The 14,289-nt window shown below is 35.0% G+C and overlaps 1 protein-coding gene across 1 annotated transcript; it reads left to right on the top strand.

The window, feature by feature from the left end:
- Nucleotides 1-5,154: 5,154 nt before the first annotated feature.
- Nucleotides 5,155-5,922, top strand: LOC107849410. The gene has a single exon (XM_016693990.1). The coding sequence runs from the start codon at nt 5,155-5,157 to the stop codon at nt 5,920-5,922; it is 768 nt and encodes a 255-aa protein (XP_016549476.1).
- Nucleotides 5,923-14,289: the final 8,367 nt, after the last annotated feature.

Below are 14,289 nucleotides of genomic sequence, written 5' to 3'. Positions count from 1 at the left end.
AAGAAACTAACCATTAATTTAACTTTAAAGTTTCAATTACATATTCTCTCTGTATTTTTATTTGTGCAGTATACTAAAAATAATCATCAAACTTTACTTATTTAAATTGAAAAATCAAGGGATAATTATTTTTATTGAGTCTACCGATCCTTTCTTTCAATTAATATTTATTTTTCAACATTTAGATGACTTATAATTTTTTTTGATAATAAAATGTAAATATTACCATTACCGATAAAAATTTACACCTAAAGAGCATTCGGCTGCCATTGCTCTAGCCAGGCATGTTGAACCTTGAATTTGTTTCGAATGACATATTCTCTCGATGAATTTCACACTTTCTCGCCTTTTTCGCTCCTGCTAACAAGATCACTCTCTCCCTAATCACTACTTGCACTTATTGTACCATGAAGCTTGAAAATTTTCCCATTCCTATCTAGCCATATATTATACACCATAGCTCCATTAGCTACAGCTACAGTTTCCTTCTGAAATTTGGTCAATTGCTTTCTTCTTATCTTCAAGATAGTAGTCTGAACTTCCTTCAGCTGCAGATTCACTCCTACTCAGCTAAAAATTTGAGCCCACACAATATTTGCTATGTTGCATTCTACAAACAAAAGTGTGTGGCATTCTCTTGTTGATGTTGATCACATAATTCACATTCTGCCTTGTCGCATTGCCAACCAAATCTGAGCATTATTTCTTTGGTTAACAACTTTCCCTGCATTGCCAACCATAAAAGGAACTTGTGTTTTGGTAGTACTACCCTACTCTATACCATCTCGTATCCTCCCCAGGCTAGTCTCTGTCCTAATAGTGCATAGTAGCTCTTAGAAATTAAAATTTGCCTAATTCTGTAAGCAGGTATCTATTTGAGACATACTAAGCCCACATCCCTCTCTTTACTTGTTGAGTTGTATCCAGTACTAGCTGCAATCTTGGGGGGGGGGGGGGGGGTTAGTGTGTCTATATATCATCTTCTTCCTTTATATATACTATGAATCCATTGCACCCACAATATATACTTTCTCTGATGCATCCACCATATCAATTTGCCCACTGCAGCAACATTTCACAATCTATAATTTTTGACATTAAAGTCTCCTTGAGCTACGGATATGCCACCATTTAACCAGTGTCGCTTTCTTCTTTTTCCCTACTTCTCCCCGTAAGAACTTCCTGCATTGTACAACTACCAGTTTAATCATACTTTGGGGGACAATTAATGCAGAACCCTAGAAATTTTGTAGTGCAAATATCACTGAGTTTACTACTTGTAATCTACTAGCATAAGACAACTGTCTTGTTGAAGTAGTTTTTAAGTTTGTTGTGATCCTGAAGCTTAATTGTTAATAATCTAATTTGGACCATTTTCTGTGGGATAATGGAAAGCCAAGGTATCTAATAGGGAGTGCTCAATATTGAAATCCAGTGAGCTCAAGTAATCTTCTTTGTACCTCTTGATTCACACCAGCTATGAAGAGGTTAGATTTATTTGAATTTTCTGATAACCTAGTAGTCTCAGAAAATTGCTTCACAACCTTCATAATTCTCTGTACTGAAGCTTCAGTTCCTTTACAGAAGATCGTTTGCAAATATAAGGTGGGTTATCTGTTGACCCTTGCATATGGGGTGAAAGCAAATCAGGTAGTTTGCACATTCTGCTCATGACTCTTGTGAAATATTCCGTTGCCATTACAAACAACAAAGGAGACATAGGGTCCCCCTAACTTAGTCCTCTCTTACCTGGAAAAAAACCATATCCTACTCCATTGATCTTAACAATGTGTGTGGTGGTTGTGAGTTGTAACACATGTCATGATTAAGTGAATAAACTTGGGGGGAATCCATAACCATACAATATTTCTTCCACAAACTCCCATCTCATCATGTCATATGCCTTTCTCAGGTCTATCTTCATGAGGCACCTAGGGGAGGTTTTCCTATTTTAGTGTCTCATTATATCTTGACACATTAGCACATTCTGAATGGGTGATCTTCCCTAGACAAAAGCAGCCTGTGATATGTTCACTAACATTGAAACACCCTCTTTAAGCTATTACATATCAACTTTCAAATACACTTGTACAGTGTGTTGCAGCAAGAAATAAGCCTGAAATAACTTACTTCTTCTAGTTTTTCAACTTTTGGGATTAGAGTAATCATAGTGACATCAGTTGTTTCAGTAACTTTCAATTCTGAAAGAATTTTAGGATAGCAAAGCCTACATCTTTACCTATAACTTCCCAAGCAGTTCTATAAAAACCTCCACCATAATAATCTGGTCTAGGGCTCTTGTTTATGTTATGCTCCATTAACCTTCTTGATTTCTTCAATTGTAATCAGCTCCAATAGTTGCAGTTGCTGCTCCTTTTTCAATCTTGGGCCTTGCTCATAGATCTGGTTGCTAAATTTAGTCTTGATCCTATCTGCATTGCCTGGTAAAGTTTGGTAATAAGCTACCAGAATTAATTCTAGAAATCTGGCATTGGTCATGTTTCATCTGGTTAGCTTCATCTTTGAGTTGGGTGATAGATTGTTGAAACTTCTTTCTCCTTAGTATTGAGGAGAAGTATTTTGTGTTATCATCCCTTAGTCTTAACCATGTGACTTTACTTCTTTGCATCAACATAATCTCTGCTTGATAAAAAATCTTTTGAAAGGCTTATAATTAATAAGAGTGATATAATAAAATTACCATTTTATGTATTCTCTTTATTCCAAAATAATTGAATTATTGTGATATGGTACTATCAGAATAAGTGCAGTAGTTAGTGGAAGTTAAACCTACACAGTTAGTTAACAACACCCACTTACATTGCTTAGCTGTCACCTAGCTGGATAAGAGTAGTTATCTAGTGAGGTGCAGTATATGTGAAGCTTGTATAGGTGCACTAGTATAAATAAAGCAATGTACTGATCAATTAAACATAGTAAGAAAATATCTTCTTCTAATTCTCTCAATGTGTAATTCTTCTCTCTAAGTTGCTTAGCAGCATGAGCTCAATAGATTGAGCATTTTATCATTCCATTCCATAAGTTTCTCAGGGTATCAAAGTAGAGATCTTTGTGATGAGTTAGTCTTCCGTGTAGTAAATTTTTTCTCTCTCAATTCAAGGATTCATCAATGAAAGATCTGACAGTTGCTACCATAGAGCACAATCATCTATTGTATTTGCAATCTACGGATACACCTGGTGTTGCTTTGATTGCAGTTAAGCTCATCGAACCAAAAAACTATGGGTTATGGAGCAGGTCAATGAAGCTGACGTTATTGGCAAAAAACAAATTAGGTTTTGTTGATAGCACCTGTGTGAAAACTTCATACAAAGGTGAACTACTTGCTCAATGAGAAAGATGTAATGCTGTCGTTTTATCATGGATAAGCAGCACTGTTGCACCAAATTTGTTGACTACTATCATATATGCTTCGAATGCTCGACGTGTCTGGGAGGACTTTAAGGAGCATTTTGATAAATCCAATCTCACTCGCGTCTACTAGTTATGGACTGAAGTTGCTGGGCTTAGACAAGGTACTAATTCTGTTACTGAGTATTATTCAAAATTGCGTGATCTGTGGGAGGAATTGGATTTGTTGGTTCCTTCTCCCGTGTGCAATTGTGCTGAAGCTAAGCCTTATATTGAACATTTGCAGCAACAAAGGTTATTAATGTTTCTAATGGGATTGAATGAGATATTTAGTTATATGCGCAGTGATATTCTTCTAAAACTAGAAGCATTTAGTGTTAATCAAGCTTATTCGATTGTAGTTCAAGAGAAAAGTCAGAGATTGTTAGGTGTAGTGGGATCTAGCAAAGAGCCTTTTACCATGTTAGCAGGTAAGGGTAATACTTTCAGAGGTGGAAAGAAGCCACAATCAGGGAGAGCTTGTGAGATTTGTGGATACAGAAACCATGTAAAAACTAACTGTTATAGACCAGTAGGTTTTCCACCTGATTTTAGGAGCAAGAAGAAATTTCCCATGTCTGGATGACCACATGCACCAGCTTATCCCAATGGAGTCAATAACTCTAGAACAGGAAATTACAACTATGTTGGACCTTCAAGTTTCAGGTCTTACGCAAATAATGCAACAACAACAAATAAAAGAGAATCTAGTGACTGCAAAGCTAATCTAGCAGGTAATGTTTCTTTGAACAATGACCATGGTATACAAAATTAGATTATCGGCTCAGGAGCTTCTCGCCATATTACCTTATGTAAAGACTTTTTAACTCATATAAAGGAACTAGCAATCACAGAAACAGTACAGATGCCCACAGGAACGAAGGTAATGGTTGAACATTTTGGAGAAACTGCTATTCTGGGAAATTTGCAGTGAAAAATATCCTACATGTCCCTGACTTCAAGTGTAATCTACTTTTAGTAGCAAGGCTGACTAAGAACTTATCTTGCAGTGTCAGTTTCTTCCCTGATTTCTGTGTCTTGCAGGGTCTTTATAGTGGCAAGGTGATTAGAACTGGTATAGAACACAATGGTTTATAACGAAATAAATGCAGTTGTTAGCTCAACAATAAAGGAACACAATCAAACTGACTTGTGGTATGCTAGACTGGGTCACCCTTCTTATCAATCTATGCAGCATATTTCAGCACTCAGAGGTCACATTGATAGCAGGCAACTTAATTCTTGTCAAACTTGTCCTATAGCTAAGAAAAGTATATTAGTATTTCCTGATAGTCAAAGTAAGTCCACATATTGCTTCCAACTTATTCATGTAGATGTTTGGGGGCCATACAAATCCCCTATATATGATAGAAAGTAATACTTTGTCACAGTTGTTGATAATTGTAGCAGATTTACTTAGATATGTCTAATTCAATGTAAAACTGAAGTATATGGAGTTTTAAAGGATTTCTTGACTATGGTACAACACAGTTTGACGTTAAAGTACAGGTTATAAGAACAAATAATGGTATAGAGTTCTTCAATATGAATTGTAATACTTTATTTTCTTCTCTTGGTATTGTTCATCAAAGTTCCTGTGCTTATACTCCCTAACAAAATTGGGTGGTCGAGAGAAAGCACAGGAACATCATGAACACTTCTAGAGTACTGAGATTTCAATGTGAGATGCCTCTAAAGTACTAGGGTCATTGTGTTAAAACAACCACTTACTTGGTTAATAAGATGCCTAGTACAGTATTAAATGGAAGATCAGCATATGAAGTTTTATACAGGCAAGAACCTGATCTCAGTCACCTAAGGATTTTTGGTTGTTTATGCTTTGCATCTGTGTTGCCTAGGGTGGATAAATTTGCTCCAAGAGCAAGAAAAGCAGTATTGATGGGGTATTCAGAGACTCAAAAGGGGTATAGGTTGCTGGACCTAGAGAATCGCCTCATTTTCATTAGTAGAGATATTACTTTTATGGAGCATGTTTTTCCCTTCAAACATGACTCAACAGACTCTCCAGACTTGTTTTTCCCAGTCTTAGACCAGCCTGAGCTGTTGATAGCTGCTTGTGATACTCATACTTCACCTATTGGTGCCACTGACTCAGTTCCTAATGACCTACCCGTTCAACAGGAACCCACTAAAGTTATTGTAGATTATGTCATTGAACAGCCTGCAGATATCCTAGAGGTTGTACCTGCAGATATCCATGATGAAAAACCTGTTATTACTCCTAGTCTAAATATACAAGTGAGGGAGTTTGCAGATATTAGAAGGACTGCTAGATCAGCTAAACCACCCTTGTGGCACAAGGATTATGTTCTATCCAAAAGAACTAAAGTTGTTTGCCTCTACCCCATTGATGATTACATAACTTATGCTGGTATGAGTGACTCTTATAAATCCTATGTTGCAGCATTCTCTGCACAGGTAGAACCTTCTTCATTCAAGGAAGCTTCTACTTGTCCTCACTGGATTGAAGCCATGAAAGCTGAAGTTTAAGCCTTAGAACAGAATAAGAAATGGATATTGGTTGATTTACCTATTGGTAAAAGAGATATTGGTTTCAAGTGGGTGTATAAGGTAAAATATAAAACAAATGGTGAAGTTGAAAGATATAATGCTAGGTTTGTAGCCAAACGCTATAACCAACAAGAAGGACTGGATTATCATGAGATTTTCTCACCTGTTACCGAAATGGTAACTGTGAGAACTATCATCAGTATTGCTGTATCTCATAACTGGCCATTATTTCAAATAGATGTTCACAATGTATTTCTCCAAGGTGATCTTACTAAGGATGTTTACATGGAGTTGCCTCAGGGTTTCCAGAGACAGAGGGAGAATAAAGTATGTAAACTTCTTAAATCTTTATATGGACTCAAACAAGCATCTAGGTAATGGAATCTTAAACTTACTGAAGCTCTAACCGAAGCAGATTATATACAAAGTGCCTATGACCACTCTTTGTTCATTAAGAGAAATAGAGATGAGATAGTTGTGGTATTGATTTATGTAGATGATCTACTTATCACAGGAAACAACAACACATTGATTCAGGAGGTTAATATTGCACTACACAACAATTTTAATATGAAAGATCTTGGTGATCTCAAGTATTTCCTTGGGATTAAGGTGCTGAGGTCCAAGACAGGAATTTTACTAACTCAAAGAAAGTTTGCATTAGAGCTTATTGCGGAGACTAGTTTGAGTGGTGCCAAGCCAGTTGCTAAACCTCTAGAGGCTAACATCAATCTGACTACAGTTGAACTAGATGAGTGCACTGGCAACATAGGTGACTCAATATTTAGAGACATCACTGCATATCAAAGACAAATTGGGAGATTGCTATACTTAACCACCACAAGACCTGACATAAGCTTTGTTGTACAATTACTATCACAATTTATGCAGAAGCCAAATGTGTCACATTGGGAAGCAGCCATGAGATTAGTGAGGTATATCAAAGGTTGTCCAGGACAAGGAATATTACTAAGTGGGATTCCTAGTACACAACTTCAAGCATTCTATGACTCAGACTAGGCAGTATGCCCTAACAGTAGAAGATCAGTGACTGGATATGTGGTGAAACTAGGGAGGTCACTCCTATCATGGAAGTTAAAAAAGCAACACACTATAAGTAGAAGTTCAGCTGAAGCTGAATATAGAAGTATGGCAGTTGTTGTGTCTGAAGTAACATGGCTTACAGGGCTCTTGAAAGAGTTGAATATGAACATTGAAACACCTGTCAAGGTGCATTGTGACAGCAAGGCAAAAATCCAAATCAGTGCTAATCCCATCTTTCATGAGAGGACTAAGCACATTGAGATAAATTGCCACTTTGTTAGGGAAAAAATCAAAAGGGGTTCGACTAGTCCAGAACATATTGGCACTAAGGAACAACTTGCAGACTTGCTTATGAAAGGACTAGGTGTTGCAAAACATCATGCACTTTTGAGCAAGCTGGGAGTACTGAATGTATACACAGACTCCAGCTTGAGAGGGAGTATCAGAATAAGTGCAGCAGTTAGTGGAAATTAAACCGACATAGTTAGTTAACAACACCCACTTACATTGCTTAGCTGTCACTTAGCTGGATAAGAGTAGTTATCTAGTGAGGTGCAATATGTGTGAAGCCTGTATAGGTGCACTAGTATAAATAAAGCAATGTACTGATCAATTGAACATAATAAGAAAATATCTTCTTCTAATTCTCTCAATCTGCAATTCTTCTCTCTAAGTTGCTTAGCAGCATGAGCTCAATAGATTGAGCATTTTATCATTCCATTCCATAAGTTTCTCAGGTACATCCTTTAAGAAAAATCTTTTAGGACATAAGTTGTAGTTTCTACTATTACCCTTTTAATTGTTCTTAAATTACTCTTCTAGAAAATGTGAAGTATTTAAGAACCTCATTAAATAAAAGGGCAAAATTGGAACAAATTTTCAATATTTCTTTTGAAGAATGAACAATTTATTTATTTTGGAAATTGAAAAATAGCTCAACAATTCATTTATTTTAGAATAGAGGAGTATTAGTATTTCTTAAGGAGTTTAAAGTTAAACATAAATGAGTATAAATGAACGGATGGAGTAACTAATTGTTTGTACTCAACTAAATTGAAAATTAAAAATAGTAAGGTAAATTTGAACTAGTAAATGAGGTTTTTTCCCGTTCGTATAAAATAAAGAAACCTACCAACAAATTAATTTACATATAAGTTGTGCTAACTTTCTTAAAAGGCCCGATGCCACTGATGTACCAATGGGGAAGGAAATTAAAAAGTGTAAATCGAATCTGTGCCAATACAGTAAACTAAAGTTTAGAAATTAGATAATCAATTAATTGAACTACGAAAACTTTTTGTCATTAACGTACCTCGTTATCGAGAGACTGGCAGATTTCGGATAGTCGTTTGCTTAAATCCGAATTGTCCACTTCCACATTGTCTTCCATTAGCTGCACATAAAAAGTAAATGTATCTACTAAGTGTAATTTTAGACATAAATACGGAGTTTGAATAAAAACTAAGATGTTCCGTTGAAACTGTAAAGTGAAAATGTGACTCCGCCCCTAGTGCCATTGACGTACCTCTTTCTCAATGTAAAGCAAACTTCGATAGAGTGGTTCATTATCCATTTTCGTGAATTAGAAACTCAGAAATCGCAGAGGAAATGGACGTTCAGTAATGTATTACTTTTTTTTTTTTTTTGCATCAACTTAGTTGTCCAAATATATTTTAACACAAAAGATTTAATGAATAGTTTGGATTTTGGTAAGAAATTGAAGGTTGTAATATGAAGGAAATAAAAAGCTTATTCACAAAACCCTAAATTGTTGGCTCTCTCCAACAACCTATTAAGTACTTATTTTCCTTTCAAAAAGACAAAATTGATTTCATTTAAATGCTTGAACTAAGTATTATTTAATTGATCATGTTAATTCTAAATAAAGTGTTTTAATTAAATATTTTTCACTCAAATTTCGAAAAGAAAAATTATGTGTGTTTTATTCATTTATTAGATATATAGTGTTAAGGGAACCATAAATTACATTTTTAGTAACAGTATGTACATTCATCTAAGTAAGTCGTAAAATCCTAATCATTTTTTATTTGAGATTAATATATATAATTAAAGTAAATAATATATTTTATGGAGTTAATAGTATATTTAATAGACAAATGAAAACACGTGCAATGGTTTTTTCAATATTTAAATCAAAAGTGTCTTATTAGAATATTTTATTAGGAGTTGAGATGTTTAATTGAAATAAGATTTAATTTAAGTGTATAAATGAAATATCTAACAAGTTTAAGAGATTGGCTATGCGTTAAGTCTTATTTTATTTCATCAAACTCGTTACCATAATTATTTTCCTTTTCTTTTTTCTTTTTATTTCTCTGGACCTTGTTTCCATAACTATTTTTCCTTTGTGGATTTACTCACTTGTTTGATTTGAAATGACATGATGCTTAACATATGTGTACTGGAGTTTGTTTAGGAAAGGAAGCCAAGTGAAATCACCCAGCCATGCATTTGATGCATGACAATGCAGAAAAGCATAATCTGCTTTATGTTTTTCATGAAGCTACTACAGCTACTAAGCTATTCATGATGATATGTGATACATGCTTTGACTTTTAAGTCTTGACATGTTCTTTTGGTCGACTTTTATTCGATTGTCTTAACCTAATCGAATTTGAGGTCTTATTTTTTTGCGTGTCTAATATTTATTTAGGTGCGAAGAACCTAAGCGGTTTAAGTTATAATATTTCAAGGTTACTCTCCATTTCCACTATGGATGCAATAGAAGATCTTAAAGCAATATCTGATGGTGAAGACATTTTTGTTGCTACAATTGGAGTTGACGATATATACGAGTATTTTTTCTAGTATAAGAATTGTTGGATTCTTTCTAGTATAAGAATTGTTGGAAGAACCAGATATTCAAGAGGAGAGGGGTGAATTGGCCACTTTTTGTTTAAGCGATACTATAGTTGATCGTTCTTTCTCAATAGTCAATTTTGAACCTGCAAAAGGGTTAGTGTATAGAACAAGAAATAATTGAATTTTAAGTAAATGTGAAAATGTAAGAGAGTCAGAAATTTATACTCCTCCTTGCGTTAATCACTAACTTAGTCACCTTCCTAGCCACATTATATTCCTTCCTATTTTCCTATTTCTCCTCCTCGATTGTACTTTCCACCAACTTCTTGTAAGCCCCTTTCTTTGCCTACATCAACCCTAATACTTCTCCATTCCACCACCAGCCCCTTGACACCTATTAAATTGACCTCTCAATACACCCTACACCTCTCTAGCCATTTGCTTATGCAACTGGCAGTCTTATCCACATATTGTCTGTATCCCCACTACTTTTTCAAGCCCCAATATTCATTAACTTCTCCTAGATCTCCAGAGCACTAGCCATCGTCAAGCTACCCCATTTGATCCTAGGTCAATCATCAAAAACCCTCCTTTTCCTCATCTTATTGATCTTCAAATCCATTCATCACGGAAAGCGTACGTTGAGTCAAAAGATTCTCTCTTGGGATAACCATACAGTCTTTACAAAGACCTTTATCCCCCTTTCTAAGGAGCAAAAAATCAACCTGCATTGAACTACAGAAGGTAACCAAGTGTTACTCCTTCTTGGGAAGCCCGAATTCGCTCCCATCAACCCAAAGACACTTGCAAAATTCAAAAGTGAAGCTCCTCCGTCATTTCTCTCCCCCAAACCAAAACCTCCATACACATCATTATAACCCCTCAGTAATGACCTGATGTGCCCATTGAAATCACTTCCTAAGAAAATATTCTCGATGAGTGGCACACCTCTCACCACATTAGATACGTTCACATTAATTTTCCTTCTGTGGCTTGTTTTCTTTCTTCGGTTTTATCTCCTGGTACTCTTCAAGTCGTCTTCTTTGTGTTTTAATTTACTCTATATTGATCTTCTTTGATGTTGAATCTTCCTTGATTGTTGGATTTTCCTTGATGAATGGGCTGATTTTTACTATTTCCTTTTGCATTTGTTGCTGCCGAGCTTCTCTTTTTTTCTTGGCTAATTTCTTTTTTCTACTTACGTACGTAATAAATTTAACAGGATAAATTGTCATTATCAAAACATATATGGGCTAACAATGGACCTTTTTGATGATGACAACCAAAAAAGAGATAGAGGGAGTTTACTTCCTTTTTTGTGTTATGTTCCCCCTTAGTGTATGCTCCCTCATGATGTATGCCATGTATAAGAGTTGACTCGTATTCTCTTGTGGTCTTCTCCACCTTTTACTACATGGAGTTATGTAGTGGAGGCATAGCTTATCTTGTCGAATGGAAGTAAGTTATAGGTCATCCCATAATGGATGTACCAAGTTCTAACAATCAAAATAAAGAAAAAGTGCACAAGAAACAGAAGATAGATAGTAATAGTTCTAGATAAGAAAAGAAAAAGAGAGTTAGGGGATTAAGATTGCCCAATAACAACCCAACAAAAACATAGTTTTAACAAGGGACAAATGGCCCCAAAAACAGATAGTCTGGGAGGAGTCACAAAAACATATGAGATCATATATCAACCAAGTAGTGCATGAGGATGTTGATGATCTTTAACATACTTCAGTCATCCTTCAGAAGCTCAGCAGCTTAGTCTGTAGATATATACATTGGTTGTCTTGGGTTGCTCACTCTTACCCTTTCCAGAGTCCTTTTAAAGTGAAGCCGTAAAGTGAAAATGTAACTTTGCCCCTAGTGCCATTGACGTACCTCTTTCTCAATGTAAAGCAAACTTTGATGGAGTGGTTCATTATCCATTTTCATGAAATAGAAACTCAGAAATCACAGAGGAAATGGACGTTCAGTAATGTATTACTTTTTTTTTTTTTTTTGCGTCAACAAAGTTGTCCAAATATATTTTAACACAAAGGTTTAATGAATATTTCAGAGTATGGTAAGAAAGTGAAGATTGTAATATGAAGGAGATATAAAGCTTATTCACAAAATCCTAAATTCCTGGCTCTCTCCAACAACCTACTAAGTACTTATTTGCCTTCCAAAAAGACAAAATTGATTTTATTTAAACAATTGAACTAATTATTATTTAATTAAACATGTTAATTCTGAATAAAGTGTTTTAATTAATATGTTTTACTCAAATTTTGAAAAGAAAAACTGCGTGTTTCATTCACTTATTAGAGATATAGTTAAGTGAACCATAAATTATATTCATTTTTAGTTAGAGTATGCATATGTGCATTCACCTCAATAAGTCGTAAAATTCTAATCATTTTCTGCATGGGATTAATATATATAATTAAAGTAAATAATATACTTTATGTAGTTAACTTAACAGTATATTTAATAAACCAATAAAAATATGCACAAAGTTTTTTGCAATACTTGAATCAAAAGTGTCTTATTATTAGAGCATTTTATTAGGAGTTCATGTGTTTAACTGAAATAGTCTAACAAATTTAAGAGATTGATTATGTGTTAAGTCTTTTTTTATTCTATCAAACTTGTTACCATAATTATTTTCCTTTTCTTTTTTATTTTTATTTCTCTCAACCTTGTTTCCATAACTATTTTTTTTTTTTAGATTTACTCGTTTGATTTGAAATGGCATGATGCTTAACCTAATCGAATTAGGGTTCATTTGGTTGACTTTTATTTGATTGTCTTAATAACCTAATTGAATTTGGGGTCTTATGTTTTTACGTGTCTAATATTTATTTAGGTGCGAAGAGCCTGAGTGATTTAAGTTATGATATTTCAAGGTTGCTCTCCATTTCGGCTATGGATATAATAGAAGCTCTTAAAGCAATATTTGATGGTGAGACATTTTTGTTGCTACAATTAGAGTTGACGATACATATTAGTATTTTTTCTAGTATAAGAATTGTTGGAATAACCCGATATTCAAGAGGAAAGGGGTGAATTGACCACTTTTTGTTTAAGCGACACTATAGTCGATCGTTCTTTCTCAATAGTCAATTTTGAACCTGCAAAAGGGTTAATGAACAGAATAAGAAATAATTGAATTTTAAGTAAATGTAGAAATGTAAGAGAGTCAGAAATTTATACTCCTCCTTGCGGTAACCACTAACTTAGTCTCCTTCCTAGCCACCTTATATTCCTCCCGATTTTCCTGTTTCTCCTCCTTGATTGTACTATCCACCAACTTCTTGTAAGCCTTTTTTTTTAGCCTACATCACCCCTAGTACTTCTCCATTCCACCAGCAGTCCCCTTGCCGCCTGCAAAATTGACCTCTCAATACACCCAACACCTCTCTAGCCATTTTGCTTATGCAACTGGCAGTCTTATCCTCATATTGTCTGTATCCCCACTACTCTTCCAAACCCCATACCCATCAAATTCTCGTATATCTCCAGGGCACTAGTCATCGTCAAGCTACCCCATTTGATCCTTGGTCGATCATCAAAAGCCCTCTTTTTCCTTATCTTCTTGATCTCCAATCAATCCATCACCAACGATCTATGTTGTGTCGAAAGATTCTTACTTGAGATAACCTTACAATCTTTTCCAAAACATTTATCCTCTTCCTAAGGAGTAAAATATCAGTATGTGTCATGGCCACCGAACTGTGGAAGTTCACCAGGTGTTCCTCCTTGAGAAGCTCGAATTTGCTACCATCAACCAAGGCTCTTGCAAAATTCAAAAATGAAGAGATCCTCCGTCATTCCTCTCTCCAAAATCAAAACCTCCATACACATCATTATAACCCCTCGGTAATGACCTGATGTACCCATTGAAATCACCTCCTAAGAAAATCTTCTCGATGAGCAGCACACCTCTCACCACATCAGATACGTCCCCATTAATTTTCCTTTTGTAGCTTGTTTGCTTTTTTCTGTCTTGATCTCTTTCCTTGTACTCTTCAAGTCGTCTTCCTTGTGTTTTACTCTGTATTGATCTTCTTTGATTGTTGAATCTTCCATGATTGTTGAATTTTCCTTGATCAATGGGATGATTTTTGACTATTTCTTTTTGCATTTGTTGCTGCGGAGTTTCTTTCCTTTTATTGGCTAATTTCTTTTTTCTACTTACATACGTAATAAGTTTAAAAGGATAAATGTCATTATCAAAACATATATGGGCCAACAATCTCCCCCTTTTGATGATGACAAGTTATGTAGTGGAGCATAACTTATCTTCTTGTATGGAAGTAAGTTATAGATCTTCCCAAAATAAAGAAAAAGAGCACAACAAACAGAAGATAGCTAATAATAGTTCTAGATAAGAAAAGCAAAAGAGAGTTAGGGGATTAAGATTCCCCAATAACAACCCAACAAAAATATAGTTTTAACAAGGAACAAATTGCCCCAAAAACATATGAAATC

Source organism: Capsicum annuum, chromosome 12, assembly GCF_002878395.1.
Source record: "Capsicum annuum cultivar UCD-10X-F1 chromosome 12, UCD10Xv1.1, whole genome shotgun sequence".
Lineage (NCBI taxonomy): Eukaryota > Viridiplantae > Streptophyta > Magnoliopsida > Solanales > Solanaceae > Capsicum > Capsicum annuum.
This window is presented reverse-complemented; position numbering and strand designations above follow the sequence as displayed.

Coding starts and splice junctions, on each gene's coding strand:
- LOC107849410 (XM_016693990.1), top strand. CDS start 5,155: ATGCCTAGTACAGTATTAAATGGAAGATCAGCATATGAAGTTTTATAC.